The sequence below is a fragment of the Sorex araneus genome, chromosome 6 (genome assembly GCF_027595985.1).
Source record: "Sorex araneus isolate mSorAra2 chromosome 6, mSorAra2.pri, whole genome shotgun sequence".
Lineage (NCBI taxonomy): Eukaryota > Metazoa > Chordata > Mammalia > Eulipotyphla > Soricidae > Sorex > Sorex araneus.
The window spans coordinates 152,820,661-152,840,336 of record NC_073307.1 but is presented as its reverse complement, the minus strand read 5'-3'; the positions used below and the strand labels follow the sequence as shown (position 1 = coordinate 152,840,336).

Below are 19,676 nucleotides of genomic sequence, written 5' to 3'. Positions count from 1 at the left end.
TGTGTTCACCATTCCAAAAATCTCTGAACAAAGTCATACTTTATTTTCAATCAATAATTTTTGTTCTAAAGTTACTATGATAATTTTTGTAACAAAACAAGTTAAAAATCAAGTATGAAGGAGAGTTGTTAGAAAAATTATTTAAAGATGCTGCAACTGGGGTCAGAAATATAATACAGCAGGTCAGCTGCTTGCCTTGCATGTTCAATCCTGGCAACCCATATGGTCCCTAAGCACTGCCAGAAATCATTACTGAGCTCAGAACTAGAAAAAAAACCTTAGCACTGCTGGGTGTATCTTCCCCCAAAACAAAGAGGCTAAATTAGAACAAAAATGGTTATAGAGCAACATGGTTTCACAAGACTGAAAAGCCAAGTCAGTACTTTTTATTTTGAAGCATGCTATATAAAAATATTTTATATTAAACCTCTTTGACCAAAATAATAAAATATTTTGAAAATATTCATACACTATGCTACTCATCACAACATATTCCTCAACATTATGGAGCTCACCCTTTAGATGTGTGAAGAGTAACATTTTTGAAAGAGGCTCACAGAAAGGAAAAGTAAAAGGGAAGCAAACATATGCATTGTTCAATCTAAAACTATATAAAAGTAGTTATGCAATCAGTGGCTAGAGAGGATGATATGAGTTATAAGTGGAAAAATATAAAGAATATATTGAAAAAATTATTTTAGTATTATCATTTTGCTTTAATCCTTACTGAATAACAATACATTTAGTGATTTACAATACTATTAATAATATTTATGCACAAGTTATTCTAACTATACTTTGTTACATAGGGCTACTTTAGAAAAAGACTAAAAATAAAACTAAACCTGAATAAAACTTATATTTGCATTCATTCGAATGAATTCAAATAAAACTTATATTTGTATTCATTTGAATATAATATATTTGAATATTATGCATTTCCCAGAAATGTCACCTAAATTCTCATTATATATATATATATATATATATGCATTTCCCAGAAATGTCACCTAAATTCTCATTATATATATATATATATATATATGCATTTCCCAGAAATGTCACCTAAATTCTCATTATGTTTATCATCAAGAATTCTTTTCTCTAGAAAAGACAGCATGAGAATAGATAAAATTTCTGGATGTGGGAAAGCACTGAAATAGCAGAATGAAGGTGTACATTATATTTTTATTTTGTTTTCTATTTTTATTAGAATGAATCATGAGATCAAAGAATGAGAGATACAGTACAAAGACAATAGTGAAATTAGATCAAAATGTTGATTGGGGAAGTTGAAGATAATTTATTGAAAGAGCAACTTTAGAGGTGAGATATGGAATACCTATGTGGATTGAACAGTGACTCAATAGATTGTAGAGAAAGAGAAAGTAATACAGTCATTGCCACCAGCTTTAATTGTAGCTGAAAATTCTATTTTTATCATTATTCCAGCATGTCTAAATAGATGCCAGTGCAACTCAACATGTAAGAAATTTCATAGAAAAAATTATAGATTTTCAGATATATATCTTGCCCTTTTGTGTGCCCTTCAAAGGGGCAATAAAACAATTTATTGGTTATACTTTTTTCATAAATGTTTTATATAAAGTAGTTATCACATCATATAAGTGAAAATAATTATTTCATCTAACTGAATTATAAATATTGGAATGCACTTATACCTGGTTTTAAGCTGCTATAATTGGCATTACTAATTGCAGGAATCACCTTAGATGTAGTATATCATTTGATAAGGAAATTTTGCACATTTCATTCATATCTCTTTTTTCCAATAAACAATTGCTGTGTTTGGCAGGGTATTCAGTTTTGATTTTTGGGCCACACTGGACCTGTTCAAGGCTTACTCCTGGCTCTAAGTTTAGGAATCATTCCAGGCAATATCTAGGGGCCCATATAGGGCACATAAAGAAATTCTATAGAACACTGTTTCTGTTTCTAGATAGGGCAATCTAGAGCACTTTAGCAAAAATACATCACTATGGTAAAAGTAAAAGCAGTATGTGGGGTCTGTATTAATGTTATGTATTTCTATAATTATGTATACCTCTATACTTATAGAGATATGTATATAATTATACATATCTATAATTTAATCAAAAACAATTGACTACTTGTGATTTCTTTTTTGCCAGCAATTCTTATAGAGGATTTTTTTTTGTCTGTATGCTAGTTAAAGAAGATTTTACATCTTAAAGTTTAGGAAAAGTGAGTCTTTATCATAAGAATTCACTGATATTCTTTGAAGTTTCTTCTTTAAATAAAAAGTAAAATTCTTTAGAAAAAACTTTTTCAGAATCTCAGGGGTCCATCCATGCGGAAAGTAATAAAACTATGATGTTCCAACCCATCACCTTCATGTATAATAAAGATTTAATGGGAAGAGGTTAGGCATCTGAGTAATCAGCCGGCTCATTCTGTTTGCTTTAAGAAGTAGATTTCCAAATAGATGCTGAGCGAACTTGCCTCCCCCCACTTCCTAAAAGAAGAAGTAGGGAAGTTCTGGAAACCAACCAACTTGAATGAAAGATAAAAGAGAGCAAAGTTCTCTTCATGAATAACAATTTTTAAGAATAGCTGTAGTATGGGTAATTTCAAGAACATGCACTTGCCTATTTTATGAAAAAATCCAAGCATGAAAACATTTTTTTCTCAGAAATATCTTACATTTTTTCTGCACTCTGTAATATAGAGAACTAGTTAGAGGAATTCTATATTCTTATGAATTTTATGCTCTTATCTCTGCATTTGCGTGCTTATTTCTGAATACAGGTGCATATATATTCATTTCTAACTATATATATGAGTGCCAATCTGTATATTCATTTATGAATATAGGTGCATAAATATATATATTCATTTCTAACCATATTTAGGAGTGGTCCGATAATAGCTAGCTCTTCATATTTATCTCATAATAGTTTGCATTATAATCAGCCACCCATCCTATAGCATGTGTTCTATCCTCTATTTTTTTTTCCACTGAAAAAATAAAAGTTTCAGAAGTGGAGCAATAGTATAGTGGTTGGGCATTTGCCTTGTACACAGCCCATCCAGGTTCCATCTCAGCACCACACAGTCCCCCAAGCCGACAAGAGATGATCCCTGAGCAGAGGGGCCAGGAGTAAGCCCAGAGCATCCCCTGCTGTGGACCCAAACCAACAAACAACAAAAGCAGTTTCAATTATATAAGTCTAAGTGTCCTTCCGGGTCAAGACTTTAGTGAGTGCATGTAAATATCATTGTCTAAAGCACTTGTTTTAGATAAACTGTCGTGGGACATGTCATACGGGAAATTAGCAAGGGAAATATTTCATTTCTATAGCTCTTTTCACAGCCTCCTTCACTTCATTGTTCCTGAGGCTGTATATCAAGGGGTTTAACATAGGGATCACCAAGGTATAAAACACAGAGACCACCTTTTCTTGTTCCAAGGAATACTGGGAGCTGGGCTGAATGTAGCTAAAGCTTATAGAGCCATAGAATAACGTCACGGCTGTCAGATGCGAAGCACAGGTGGAAAAGGCTTTGTATCTCCCGGCAGCTGAACGAATCCTCAGGATAGCAGCAACGATAAAGATGTAGGAGACCATCACAGTCAAGAAAGTGATCATGGCAATGACACCAGAGAAGATCAAAAGCAACAGTTCGTTCAGGGACGTGTCAGAGCAGGAGAGCTTCAGCAGCGGAGGGAGGTCACAGAAGAAATGGCTGATGACATTTGGCCCACAGAAAGAAAGTTTCAGCAAACCAACTGTGTGTGTCAATGAGTTGATGCAACCACCTACACATGAACCGATGACCAAGACCACACAAACCGTTTTAGTCATAGCTACCGTGTAGAGTAAAGGGTTGGCGATGGCCATGTAGCGGTCATAAGCCATTGCAGCCAGCAAGAAGCCTTCCGTGGTCAGGAGGGATACAAAAAAGAAGTATTGCACAATGCACGCAGAGAAAGAGATCGTCTCCCTTTCCGCAAAGAAGTTCAGCAGCATTTTGGGTGCAAAGACTGATGAGTAGCAGGCATCAACAAGTGACAGACAGCTAAGGAAATGATACATGGGAGTTTGGAGCTTGGGGGTTATTTGGATGAGGAAAAGCATCCCTAGGTTCCCCACTAAACAAATGGTATAGATCAGCAAGAATAGCACAAAGAGGAACACTTTCAACTCAGGACGATCTGTGAGGCCCAAAAGAATAAACTCTGTAACCGCTGTAAAATTACCACTAGCCATGGGATTTTTCTCAGTACCTGTTAGTGAAAAGGGGAAAGAAAGAAATGGATGAAATGCTGCTGTACAATTAAGACTGGTAAGCACCCCTATTAGCTGGGTGATTAAGGTACTGAAATCTCTTCCTTGATCATCACCTCAGTTATTAAACAGGAACATTTTAGCTAGAAAGTCTCATCTCTTCAAGCACTATTTATTTGCTATCCCATTAGGATATACTGTCACTGTCACTGTCACCCCATTGCTCATCGGTTTGTTCGAGCAGGCACCAGTAACGTCTCTCATTAAGAAACTTATTGTTACTGTTTTTGACATATCCAATACGCACAGGTAGCTTGCCAGGCTCTGCCGTGTGGGCTCCATATTCTCAGTAGCTTGCTGGGCTGTCCGAGAGGGGCGGAGGAATCAAACACTGGTCGGCCGCGTGAAAGGCAAAAGCCCAACCGCTGTGTTATCGCTCCAGCCCAGGATATACTGTCAGTGGGGGAAAAATAAAAATAAAATACTGAGGTCTCAGCTTCAGGAAGCATTCTAAGAGTTTATCTTAATGCTAGGGAAAACAGCTAAAATGCGTTTCAATCTAAAATTACAACATCTTGCTTTTGTAGTCTAACTTGCATTGGAAATATAACATGTGACCCATTGAAGTTCTCTTTTTTAGATTCTTTGCATGGAATGGTTTCTCAGGTCAAATACACTAACATATAATAATAAGTTCTATGTGCCATATTCATATATGGGGGTGTCTTGGAAGCAGTATTCAAAGGGTTCAGTTCAATACTCAGGTGGATGATACGTTTCTGCTTGACTCTGGGGTCTTTGGGATGACCAGGGCTATTCCAACAGTGCTTTGGTCCTTTCGGGTTACACCTGGCAGTGATGGGGGCCTTCTAGTGTAAGAGATCAAATTCAACTTGGAACCTTACATTTGTGCCCCTGGCACTTGATCTATTTCCCTGTTCACTACTGTAGCACTTAAGTCTAAGAGTTTCCACTTCCATGCCTTCATACACATCTTAAAAGCTCTCAATTCATACACATTAAAAAAAACAAATTTGAATGTGCTTGCCACCAAACTTCACACCAGTCTGCTTCACTCAGGGCACCCCAGAGGGGTACTGGTGAGAGCCCTCCCTGTCCCAAGGGACCCAGCCCCAGCAGCTGAAAACCTCCAGAACCCAACCGTCATCACGTTCAAGGCCGCTCCCCACATGCTCAGGCAGAGCCTCATGCATGAGTGAACCTAGTCCTGGACCTCATAGTCACATAAGACACTCCCAATCCATTCTGCAAGAGTACCACACCACATTTGATGGGGTTCAAATAGTAGGCAACTAATTATAGAGGGAAATATATACATATATGCATATATATTCATATATATATATATATGCAAGTTCACATCACTCAATCTTTAACAACATGTTAGTGATATCCTGATGAAGACTTTAATGGACCCTGCCAAAGTAGAACAATCTTCACACTGTTTCCTTTATGGATTCTATTTTGTAGCATTTTCAGCAGTTTTTCATAACAAATTACACAAAATATATTATTTCATTTGTGCTTTGGGACAGGGATTGGGGCTTGGGATGGAAACATCCCAAATATGGTGGTGGGGAGGGGTCATGGTGGTGGGATTGGTGTTTGAGCATTAAATGTAATCAAATATTGTGAACTACCTTATAAAATAAAAAAATTAAAAATTAATTTAAGAAAATTTGAATGTGCCACGTGAGGTCCTAATATCCAAGACTCAGGAATTATCCTCAGAATTGACAGAGGTGCCTGCTATTCAGAAGATTGCCCATTGATGGGAGTAGGGGTGAAGTTAGCTGCAGCATGAAACATGGTCAACACCACCTTCAGTTGAGAGCCAGAGGGAAAAGCAATGCAGGAGACTGAGAAAACAGTCCTTATGCACTTTTTGAGAAAAATAAAGGCAACCTATAAAAAGTTAACAAACCTATAAATCACCACAGATCTTGTATTTTAGGATAAAATACAACTTTTCCTTTTAGTTAATACACACTAGTTATGTTTCAGTAGTTGAAGAGTTGAATAAGTATATAATTATATATAAAAGAACAAACATTTCTCTATATATACTTAGAATACAAAATATTTCATAAATATGCATGTCATTTTCTGGTTGTTTTGGGGCCAAACCCACTGGGGGAAGGGCTTATTCTGGGGTTCTGCACTCAAGAATCACTCCTGAAGGTGCATAGATAACAATAGCGGTGCCAGGGATCAAACCCAGAACCGTGCAAGCAAGGAAAGTTCCCTACCCACTTGCCTATCTCTCTAGTCTCTTACATATCATTCTTGCACTAGGACAATTTTAAGCTTCTCTATCATTCCAAACTTAGTGTACATTCTTCTGAAGTGAACCTTAAGAACAAATATTTTATTTTACTGTCTTTTGGCTATATTTGGCAGTACTCATAGCTTATCCTGACTCTGCACTTACGTACTGGGGTTGTTAGAGGGAATCGTATTGGGGTACAGGATATTGACCCCATGTCTGCCATGTGCAACACAAGTGTCCTGTTCACTATATTTTCTTTCCAGCCCAATATTTAAGGATGTTCATAAGTTTATCTTTAGAAGATAATTATGCTAGCGGTGGTTTCATTATCTCTCCACTTGGGAGACTCTATGCCTTCTTTGCAGTGGTCACATAAAAAGAACAGCATTGCAAGGTGCTGGTCTGATAATAAATAGGGATGGTAGTAGAGTGGCCACAATGGCATGCAAAACTATGGAAGTATGGAATTATACTAGAACGTGTTCTTTTGAAAAAAACATCTTCAGGGCCGGAGTGATAGCACAGCGGGTAGGGCGTTTGCCTTGCACGTGACCGACCTGGGTTCGATCCCCGGCATCCCATATGGTCCCCCAAGCACCGCCAGGGGTAATTCCTGAGTGAAAAGCCAGGAGTAACCCCTGTGCATTGCTGGGTGTGACCCAAAATGCAAAAAAAAAAAAAATCTTCAATCGAGTTAAATCTTTTATTTTCCATTTCTCCATTGAGAGTGCACAACATTTTTGCTCCATAACCTCTTGACCCTTAATTTCAATCTCAAATTACAAGTAGCCTCCATAGTCTGTCATTTGAATTGAGTATAAGATTAAGATGTAAATGACGTTTTATCTGCAGTTCAGTCATTTATTATACTATTAACGGACTTGCAAAATGTACCTATGAGGACTACTTAAAATAAATGAATGTAACTTACCAAAAGGAAGGAAAAATGTGCACACCTCAGCTCATGTAGGGACTGCAAAGAGTTCCATTCCTGAGATTTCTCTTTACCAACCCACCACCCCCAGTAAAAGAAAACAAACCGTAAAAGACAGTTAAATTTGTCTGATGTTCATAGTAATATCTAACTTAGGTAAATGACTTAAGTTAGAAGTAGTAGAATTGAAATTCAAATTTATCCTTTAATGTATGAGAATCAAATGCATAGATTTCATGATTGAAAGAAAGAGCAAAAGGATTAAAAAGCAGTCATGTCAGAAGGTAGGTGAAGATTTAAATTCAGTTATATATTTGCCTTAGTTCAAATGGGAATGATGTCCCTGGGGTGCATTTTCTAATAAAAAAGATGTAATAAACATATTAAAAGTTCTTCTCTGTTCCTCGAGGGATTTAAGAAATTCTCAAGAATTTAATTATTCCCTTAAGGCATTTGTTTCCTAATGCAATAATAAAATGAAGGAAATGAAGACAGTTTGAGGAGAACCAAGATTATATCATTATTGAATGAAATACAAAAGAGCTGATGATGGTGCCTGAATTGGAAAATAAGCTTTTCAGGTGATTATGTTTATTGAGGTCAACTGTCAGAAAACACACATGAGTGAGCATGAGCGCGCGCGCACACACACACACACACACACACACACACATACACACACACATACAGGTTGTGCAATATCCACTCCAATATCAGTGGAATTTAAAACAGTGTAATTAGACTTGATAAAAACCAGTTTGTTATTTTACTGTTTTAGTTACAAATGGCCTGTAGTGATAGCACAGCAGGTACGGCATTTGCCTTGCACGCGGCCCACCTGGGTTTGATTCCTCCGCCCCTCTCAGAGAGCCTGGCAAGCTACCAAGAGTATCTCAACCACGCGGCAGAGCCTGGCAAGCTACCCGTGGCATATTTGATATGCCAAACACAGTAACAAGTCTCACAGTGGAGACTAGCACTGTAGCACTGTCATCCTGTTGGCCATCGGTTTGCTGGAGCGGGCACCAACAATGTCTCCATTGTGAGACTGGTTGTTACTGTGTTTGGTATATCAAATACACCACGGGTGACTTTCCAGGCTCTGCCATGCGGGCGGGATACCCTCGGTAGCTTGCCAGGCTCTCCGAGAGTGACGGAGGAATTGAACCCAGGTCGGCCGTGTACAAGGCAGACGGCCTCACCGCTTTGCTATCGGTCCAGTCCTACTAGCAGTAAGAACTTATGTTTAAAGAGGATATGATTAGATTTTGCATAAAGTAATTTATGTAATATATCAAAACTATTTTTAAAAATGGCTATCCTTGGGGCCGGAGCGATAGCACAGCGGGTAGGGCGTTTGCCTTGCACGCGGCCGACCCGGGTTCGATCCACAGCATCCCATATGGTCCCGCAAGCACTGCCAGGAATAATTCCTGAGTGCAAAGCCAGGAGTAACCCCTGAGCACCGCTGGGTGTGACCCAAAAAGCAAAAAAAAATGGCTATCCTTATCCAATAAAAGTTTTTGAAGTTTAATAACAATCGTGATTTAAATATGCAAGTTATTTTAAATGTTTATTTAAGAATTTTGACAAATGTGTCAAAATACAATAGCAAAAACCATAATATATTTTCTTAGCCCTCTAAGTCCTTAATGTTGTCTTTTCAAGCAATTCTTAGTTCTTATCTCAATTGTTCAGCTTTATCTCTGTATAGCAAAGTTTCATAAAATTGGCAATATTCAGGGAATGTGTTTTTGTCCGGCATATTTCTTTTTTCCAGTTATGTTTTGAGAAAAGTCCACACTGTTACATAAACTATTAGTTTTGTTTTTAAAAATTTCTGATTATGGTGGTGGAATATGTGCACTGGTGAAGGGACGGGTGTTTGAGCATTGTATAACTGAGACTTAAACCTGAAAGCTTTGTAACTTTCCACATGGTGAACTAATAAAAGAAAAAAATAAAAAAAATTCTGATTAATATATCATTTATTTGTTGATGGATAGTTGGGTTTTTTCAAGTATTTGATTCAACCACAAATATTAAATAAAATTTTGTTATGGACATCATTATTTAGTTCCATTAGGTTGAACTATTTAGTTCACCTGCTAGTGGATACTCCCAATCTATTAATAGGATATATGTATATATATACATATATATATATTTGCACTTTTCCAATTTCTCTCAGTAATACATTGCAGTTTTTAGTTCTTAAAGTTAATTCTTAATTTCTTTGGCTGAGTTTTTCTAAATATTTTTATTCAGTTTTACTAGTTAGTTAGCGGAAATACTTCCTTTAGTACTTTAAATTTAGGCATTGTTGCTACTAACAGAAAAAACAGTTAATACTGTAAAAAATATTTTTATATACATATAATGGATAGAGCAATGTAATTTTGACTCATTTTCAAATTGCTCTTTCACATTTAGACCTATTGACACCTAAAATTTACACCTGTATGTTGCGTGTCATGAAGCAGCAGTAACTGGTGAAATGTTGGCTAGAGTCTTTTCACAAAACACAGAAAGCTTGTCCATTGAGATTTGGGATTGTGTTTTGTTTTCTTTGCTCTTTATCCTTCTTTTCAATGAATTTCCACTAGGTCTCTTTAGATATCTTTCTGGTGTTCATAATAGTCTTCATGACTTTTCACTTTTTCTTTTTGTTCAGTAGAATTAGTCCTAAAATGTTTTTTTTGTTAATTGAATCACTGTGAGATACAGTTATAAAACTTTCACATTTGAGTTTCAGTCATACAATGATCAAACACTCATCCCTCCACCAGTGCACACTTTCTATCACCAGTGTCCCCAGTACCCACCCCATCCCACTCCCCCTGCTTCTGTGGCAAACGATTTTCCTCTTACTCTCTCTCTACTTACAGGTATTATGATTTGCAGTACAAATACTGTGAGGCCATCATGTTTGATCCTTTATCTACTTTCAGCACATAGCTCCCATCCTGAACGATCTCTCCAACTATCATTGATTTAGTGATCCCTTCTCTATTCCAGCTGCCTTCTCCTCCAGCTCATAAGAAAGGCTTCCAACCTCCACCTATTTTTTAAATTCACTGCCTTTTGTTCGTTTGTTTGTTTATTTTTTTTAACTTGGCTTTTGAGCCACAACCAGTGGTGCTAGCTCAGGGCCCACTTCTGGCTCTGGGCTGTGGGATCATTTCTGGTAGGTTCAGATGGGATCTGGGACTGAACTCTGGTTGTTACATGCAAGGCAACCACCCAACTGCTATCTCCCTTGGCCATAAATTCACTGCTTCATTCTGCCATCATTCCGCATGTGTCTCCCGTCATTTCTAACTATTGAACTTTTTCAATTATAGAATATGCATCTATTTCTTTTTAATAATTTATTTATTTTTATTCAATCAAATTTTTAAAATAGCAACAATATCCAAACTTAACTATAAAATATTTTCATTAACTAAACAGCAAAAATGTATATGTTACTCAGAAATTTGTATTAATCATTCAGGAGCGATAGCACAGCGGTTGGGTGTTTGCTTTTCACGTGGCTGACCCGAGTTCGATTCCTCCACCTCTCTCGGAGAGCCTGGCAAGCTACCGATAGTATCGAGCCCACTCGGCAGAGCCTGGCAAGCTACCCGTGCGTATTGGATATGCCAAAAACAGTAACAATAAGTCTCTCAATGAGAGACGTTACTGGTGCCTGCTCGAACAAATCGATGAGCAATGGGATGACAGTGACAGTGATTCAGTTTTAATTAACTAATTATCTGATGAGCAATTGTTACCATGATTTTCTTTATTTATATGTTGATTTTAGTTGATGTTAGTTATTTTATAATCTTACATATAAAGTTGAGTTTGAAGTCTGTTTTTACTCAGTCCAGCATTTGAGTTATTTAGAGGCGTTTCTGAAGACTGATTTCACTTCCCGCTGCCCCCCCCCACAGGATAGATTTTATATATATATATATATATATATGTATATATAATATATATATTTTCCTCATAGGTCCTATAACTTATATATAATACATTACAAAGACTTTGCATTTTGTAAGTTAAGCTTTCATAGTTTACGGTAGTCCAAGGTTGATGATCTAAAGAACATTTCTGGGGCCAAAGAGAAAGTACATCAGATAAGGTGCCTGTCTAACATGTGGCTACCAGGGTTTGATCCCTGATACTTAGTATGGATCCCTGAGCCTGTCAGAAGTGACCTCTAAGGATAGAGCCAGGAGTAAAGTTATGGGCGTAGTTGAGGGTGGCCCAAATGAACAAAATGAAACAGAACAAAATAATACACAAATAAAGCACATTTCAATCCAAATGTGCGTTGTGCAATCAAAAGTTGCATTGCAACTTTACATGGGCACTTCAGTATTTTTAATGTTTCATGATAGACTTTCTGGTCTGAGTTTAATGGAATTTTCATAGAGTTTTAATTTTAGTTTCCCAGATCATTAATAAAATTCATAAACTTTTTATTTTTCATATCTGATTTGAAACATTTTTTATTTTAATATGTGTGTGATGTGGCAATTCAAGAACTTTCTCTGTTTATTGTTTTGTCTGTCTTGCCTTTATTGTTTCACAAGAATTGTTGTACAGTTTTGTGTGTTTTATATATAGATGTATCTTACATGCATGTATCTATCTATATAAGGAAAAATAATTTCACTGACTCTGTGACTTTTCACTCTAAAACTGGCATTTAAAAATCAATCTGGTTTCTATATTTTTAGCCCTAACATCCAGCGTTTTGAATTTATTTAAGTAATTTATCTACTAACTTTTTCTCATTACTGTACTAAGGCTTTGGAGGACTACTACATTTCTAGGGATCAAACCCAGGGTGTCACATATATAATGAGAGTTGATCTACTTAAACCACATCCCTAACCATTCCTACACACAATTTCAAGATGCTCAAGTTAAATTTATTATTCTAACTTGAATATAATTACATTAGCATAATATATTAGCAATGATTTTCCATTTTAAAAAGTGTTAATTCATTCTAAACTAATCTTTTTAACACTTAGAATTATATAGGTATTTTTATTGTTTATATGTATTATGACTGGCCTTGTTTCTTTAGGAACAATTTCTTTTATCTAAACTCTCTTCTTAGGACCCTTTAGAAAGGTACAGGATGTGTAATGATAGTCTCTTCAATTTATGCTATTAGAAATTTGACTTTTTTCACATTTTCTGATTAGTTTTACTAGTCTTTTCACTAATTTATGGAAAAGATTGATTTTGTTCTTAAGTCATTTATTTTATTTTATATGTTATATTCATATTTTTTCTACCTTTTCTCATATTATTATCAAAGATAGTTTTAAACTTTATATATTCATATTTATAGTGTAAAAATCATAAAATAATCCATGAATGTTTGGCTTTCCAAAGGGGTTAATGCCTATTAGTTGGGGTCAATGAGATAGATCTAAATGATAGACCCATCTTCTAACGTTTAGCATTTAATCCCTAGCTTGACCCTTCAACACAACCAAAATGGACATGGAGGCCCCCAAAAGTATAATTGTGGAAATTATATAAATTAATTGCAATTATATATTATGAATACCATTTAAATATATATTAGTTGACTTTTTGTTATATATTTGATAGTAAATTCCACTGTGATCAATATTATACTTTATCTGGCTAATTATATTTATGATATAATATAAAAATAAGTTAACCTTTTACTATCACCAACTGACCTTCAATCTTAGATCACTGAATATCTCTTTACTGCTCTAAATATCCTTTTCTACTGTGTAAAATTTTATGCATTTTTGGAAAAGACAAAATTCCATCAGAGCCTCTCATAAAATTTTATTTAGATACACTTGAGGTACCAGAAACTTTACAAAACTGATATATTAAATTAATAACTTTGAACACATGCTTATACCTGTATGGCTACCACAACCATCCTCATGTCATATGTACCACATTTAATTTTCTTTGCACTTTTTGGATTTTTTTTTTAAGCACTTAGCATGAAAGCTCCCCCTGTAAATGTTTAAGTGGTCAGTACAACATTGCCTACCTTGGCAGCACTTTTTACTAAAGTTATCTAGAAGTTCATCTGGCACAACCATAATTTTATATTCATTAAATAACTTTACCCCTCTCCTTGTCCCACCAGAGTGACATGCATAATCATTGCAGATTTTATGCTAAAACGTTTTGCAAAAATGTGGGACGTAACAATTATGTACAAACCTTCTTTTTCAATCTGTTGCTCTTACTGAAAAAATCATTTCTTGCTAAACAGTCTGTACAATGAAACCAAATTTTGTGTGTAAAAAGACAAAACAAGGCACGTGTGCCCATGAGTTTTGAAGCATTACTTAACATAGCCTAAACATGAAATTAACCCAAATGTCAAAACTCATAGAGTGATTGAGGAAAATCTGGTGTGACCAGAATGATAGGATATTTGCATGTATGTCTTTGCCATGCACACTGTGGACTGAGGTTCTATCCTGGTAACCTTCTGACTTCCCAACTCCCTCAAAGTGCTCAGCGAGTGAAGAAGCAGGAGTAGGCCCCAAAGCCCTGAGTATGGCTGGGTGTGGTCCAACAACATTTTTTTAATTAAAAAAATTGTAATGTTTCATTCAGTGTACTATAAATCCTTATTTTTTACAAAAAGAGAGGAAATTCTGACACGTAATAGCATGAGTTGAACTGCAGAATTTACACTAAGTAAAAGAAACTAGTCATTAAAAGACAAATACCACATTTCCATTTTTACATAGAATTTAAAATAGCAAACTCACAGACAGAAAATAGAATGGTTGGCTATAATGCGTTTCTCTCTTGAAATATCTTATATTTTTCTATTATTTTTATTTCTTTATGACTGAAATGCAAACACGAAAGTTCATAAGTTTGTAACTGTACCTCATGGTGATTCACTAATAAATTTTTTTTAAAAAATATAAAGGATATATAATAAAAAAATCCCTTCTAAATCCAAGGTATAGACCTTCTAGTCTTGTGAATATGATTTTTTGGGAGTTTTATGTCTAAAATTAAAAATGAATTATGCTAATTGTGGGCTGGAGCTATAGCACAGCGGTTAGGGTGTTTACCTTGCACATGCTGGCCAACCCAGGTTCGATTCCTCTGCCCCTCTCAGAGAGCCCGGCAAGCTACCAAGAGTATCCTGCCCGCATGGCAGAGCCTGGCAAGCTACTCATAGTGTATTCGATATGCCAAAAACAGTAACAACAAGTCTCACAATGGAGAGGTTACTGGTGCCCGCTCGAGCAAATTGATGAGCAATGGAATGACAGTGACAGTGACAGTGATGCTAATTGTTAATTAAGTTGGTATTAAACATATGTGGAACTGAAGCTCATTTTTTCCCTCTATGATCCGTATTTAAGGGGTGTAGATCATACAGGGTGTAGGCTGTGTTCTAAGTGAGAAAAGTGACTCTAAAGGAGAAGGTCTCATGGGTGGCTCAGGAAATGTTGCAGCTTGCAGGGTCCACTGGTACCTGCCTGTCTGACCACATGATGTAAGTGAATTAAGTGTGGAGCAAGGGAGGTAATAACTTGGAGAGAGAGACAGAGACAGAGACAGAGAGACAGAGATACTGCTTTCCTGTTCAACCCACCTTGTTCTCACTGGAGATATGCTTGTCAGAAAAACCTTAGATTTAGGGGCCAGAGAAACAGTACAGTGGGTAGGGCACTTGCCTTGCACATGGGCAACCTGACTTCAATCCCTGGCATTCCATATTGTCCCCTGAGCACCACCAGGAGTAATTCCTGAGTGCAAAACCAGGAGTAAGCCCTGAGCATTTCCAGTGTGGTCCCAAAACAATAAATAAACAAATAAATAAAAATCTTGGATTCATCTTTAACAATTCATTTCTCTTACTTCCTACCAGGTCTAACACCAAAATACAATTATAACTTACATTCATATCAGTTCCTCTATGGAAAGTCAAATGTAACAGGCTGTGAACTTCTGAGAGGAGATCAGCTTTTAGTTTAGCTACTTTAAGGTCTAGTTATTAATACTACAGTGAGAGTGAGCCTGTTAAGTAGATCACACTATCCCTCTGTTGACTCTTAAGTTCAACTTGCCCTCGGTTAAATTATACGTGATCTGGGTCATTTTATATCAGGGGATATTTTCAATTGCACTACTTTTCACTCCTCCTCCTGCTTTCCATCCAGTTCTAATCTTTTTGATATATATATATTTTACATTATAAGAAATTTTTGCCCCCTTAGTTTTGTTCGTGATTATATCTCACTTCTCAGGACCGTTCTCTTTTTTTTTTTTTTTTTTGGTTTTTGGGTCACACCCAGCGATGCTCAGGGGTTACTCCTGGCTTTGCACTCAGGAATTACTCCTGGCAGAGCTTGGGGGACCATATGGGATGCCGGTGATCGAACCCGGGTCGGCTGCGTGTAAGGCAAATGCCCTACCCACTGTGCTATCGCTCCGGCCCCTCAGGACCTTTCTCTTTTAGAAATTTCAATGTCAGGCAGATTCTTATTATCTTTATTCTTTTGCAAATTATTTTATTAATCATAAAATTTCAAAATATTCCAGCTGCATTCATCTATTCTTCTAAAATAATTAAATATTTCTCAAGTTCTGCTAGATACTTTTCTTTATCTATTCTTGACTATGTTGTTTCTTCTAATTATTCACAGTATTTTCATCTGCCAAAGTGTTTTTCTCTGCAGCTTCATTATTTCCTCTTTTGTGATTTTTCTTTTCCAATATGACTAATACTGGTGTTATGAAATCTTTAAAAAAACTGACTATTTTCAGTTCATGTAGGATTTTATTTACTAACAAATAAGAGAATCTTTAAACACTTTATTAAAATTGAAAAACCTTTTATGGTTTTGTTGTTTTTGGGCCACACCTAGCTGTGCTCAGGAATTATTCCTGACTCTGCACTCAGGAATTAGTCCTGACAGGGCTTGAGGTACTGGGAACCGAACCCAGGTGGGCTGTGCACAAGGCAAGCACCCTACTCACTGTACTGTCACTCCAGCTCGAGATCTCTACACATAGTTCCAAATAACTTCTCACAATTATTTCCTCTGTTTTAGCTAAAAATATATTCTAGAGAAAACGTAATATATTTATTTGACTTTAAATATTCCAGAAAAGTTATCATATGCATGTATTTCTTGTTCCTTAACAGGTTTTAAGATACCTTTATGTTTTGAATTATAGAGTAGTGGGAAAAATAAAGATAAACAATAGAAATATATTGAATGTATAAACTCTAACTGACAGTGATTTTATCTTAATGACATTTACTTTTCATGGATAAGAGACATATTTTAAATATAAAATTGAAGACATTCATTTTTATGAAGCCAGTTTAAAAAGAAGAAAAGTAATGTTGAATCAGCGTCAGATTTGTTTAAAAGCTGGTAAAATCTTTTACCATTGCTATAAAATTCTGTATAAAATCCAGCATCTGCTCTTAAAAAAAATAAAAAGTCATAAAAAATAAATTCTAAAATACAGTGATTTTCCATCTTCAGTTGAAACTCAACACCCAAGTTCCAGATTTTATGAGTATCTTGATTATGTTTGTAGTACCATTTTAAAGCAAGTCAGGTTAACGCTATGTGGACGAAAACTTTTTGGATCAAGTAAAACTTGTCGTCCATCTTATTGTCCTTCTTGCTGCATCCTTCACATCCTTATTCCTCAGACTATAAATCAGTGGGTTTAGCATGGGAATAACCAATGTATAAAACACAGCAGACACCTTCTCCTGCTCCAGGGAATATTGAGAGCTTGGCTGAATGTAACTGAAAGTCACGGACCCATAGAATAAGGTCACAGCAGTCAAATGGGAGACACAAGTGGAGAAGGCTTTGCGCCTTCCTTCAGCTGAACGGATTCTCTGGATAGCAATGATGATGCGAATATAAGAGACCATGATGACAATGAAAGTGAACATTGCAATGACCCCGGAGAATATCAAAAGCAACATTTCATTGTTGTGGGCATCTGAGCAGGAGAGCTTCAGAAGTGGAGGGATGTCACAGAAATAGTGATTCACAATGTTGGGACCACAGAAGTCCAGTCGCAGCAAACCGATTGTATGTGTCAATGAGTTTATGAGTCCTCCCAGGTAAGATGCAACGACCATCTGAATGCAAACCCCTTGGGTCATTACAGCTGTATATAATAAAGGATTGGCTATGGCCACATACCGATCATAAGCCATCATAGCCAGGAGGATGCCCTCTGTGGTAACATATACTGCAAAAAAGAAACTCTGGAGAACACAGCCATAAAACGTGCTGGACCTGTGCTTTGATAGGAAATTAACCAGCATCTTAGGAGCAAAGACAGTTGAATAGCAAATATCACAAAAAGAGAGGTTGCTGAGAAAGAAGTACATTGGCGTATGAAGCTGAGCGTTTAACCTGATCAAGATGATCATCCCCCAATTACCTACTAGAGTAATGAAGTAAATAAAAAAGAAAATCAGAAACAGAGGTATCTGCAAGTCAGGGTTTTCAGTTAAACCTACCAGAAGGAATTCCTTCACTCCTGTATGATTCCAGCCTGCCATGGATTCAGGTTTATGCAACTTCTTAGTTGTGAAATAAAATGATGTCACTCAGATTCCAAAAAGAAAATACTTGCTCCATGACCTGGAATTTATGTTAATAGAGAACCCTGAAGCTTTCCATGTATTTAGTAAAAGAGATGAATTTCAACAGCGTACCATATATGTATTAGATAATCTATCTATAGTGACTAATTTTTTACAGATAATTTTGCTGCATACCATTCAGTTTCTATAGTACAAGTTAAAGTATTTAAAATGTGTAGATTAAAAAACCTAGCAATTGGTTGAATTGGAATTCACAACTGGATCATACCTTATGCCAAACCTCTGATTCATGCTATAGTATGTTTGAATACTTGCCTTTAAACTACAAACTAGAGAGCCCTATACTACTAATCATTCCCTCATCCTCCACCTAAACTGTTCTGATATTTTCAAACCCAGTTTTTTTATGATTCTAACTTTCAAAATATGCAAACTTCTTTCTTTCTCAAATATCAGTGATTTTCGTCTTTGGGAGATCTTACCTTCTGCTCTGATAATCCACTTGGAAAATAAATGACGGTGGCTTCTTTCCAAAGATTTGTCTTGGAAGAAAAGATAGAGGAATGAGGGGAATGCATTATGATAGATATTTTAGCAATAGCACTAATAAAAAATATCACACATCAATATTATCTGCAATAATGATGAGTGTCACATCAAAAGTAAGGACTGTGAGTAGAAAAAGATGGTAGGATGAAGGCTGGAACTAAAATACAGTGGGCAGTGCTTTTGCCTTGCGTGCAGCTGACCTGAGTTTGATGCCGACCCCCCATTTGGCCTCTAGGAGCCCGCAAGGAATGATCCCTGAGTTCAGAACCAGGAGTTAGCCCTAAGCATCGTGGGGTGTGGCCTACAAAACAAACAAAAACAGAGATGGAGGATCTCTATTTTGTAGTGGGTCAGTTTCATATTTAAAAAAAAAAGGGGGGCTGGAGTGATAGCACAGTGGGTAGGGCATTTGCCTTGGACATGGCTGATCTGGGTTCGATTCCCAGCATTTCATATGGCCCCCTGAGCACTGCAGGAGTAATTCCTGAGTCCAGAGCCAGGAGTAACACCTGTGCATTGCCAGGTGTGACCCCCAAAAGAAAAAAATATCCAAGAACTGCATGTCTTTCATACAAGAAATTGTGGTAGAGACTGCAGAGCTCAAAATAGATGCCTGAGTTATGGTTTTCAGGGGGAAAAATGGGTTCTACTTATCTCAGGACTTGAATAATTTTAGAGAGATATTTCCATGTCATCACCCAAACAAAAGGAATATCTTCAATATGTGAGTTTTTCTCACTGACTGAAATTATTAGTTTAAGTTTACACACACATAAAAAGCATTGTGAAGCCATCTACCTGAATTCTAGGAAAAGAGAATAATTTGTTGGTGATAGCAGTTTTTAAAAGTAAAATCTAATAGCAAACTATAGTATCAGAGTTTCCAGTTTCCACATTCATTTTTTAAAAGAAAATTTGAGGTTAGGTGATTTGCATTAATGTCCTACATTTATTGTATTCTCCTGTAAGGCTGTGCAGTGCAATGGTGATATCATCTATGGG

General features: G+C 36.4%; 2 protein-coding genes across 2 annotated transcripts; both read right to left on the bottom strand.

Moving 5' to 3' along the window:
- Window positions 1-3,314: 3,314 nt before the first annotated feature.
- On the bottom strand, window positions 3,315-4,253 carry LOC101549430 (olfactory receptor 1052-like). Its single transcript, XM_004621729.2, has one exon. It carries the CDS (start codon window positions 4,251-4,253, stop codon window positions 3,315-3,317), a length of 939 nt encoding a protein of 312 aa, XP_004621786.2.
- A 12,888-nt stretch (window positions 4,254-17,141) lies between these two features.
- Window positions 17,142-18,080, bottom strand: LOC101549156 (olfactory receptor 1052-like). Its single transcript, XM_004621728.2, has one exon. The coding sequence runs from the start codon at window positions 18,078-18,080 to the stop codon at window positions 17,142-17,144; it is 939 nt and encodes a 312-aa protein (XP_004621785.2).
- Between the last annotated feature and the right edge of the window lie 1,596 nt (window positions 18,081-19,676).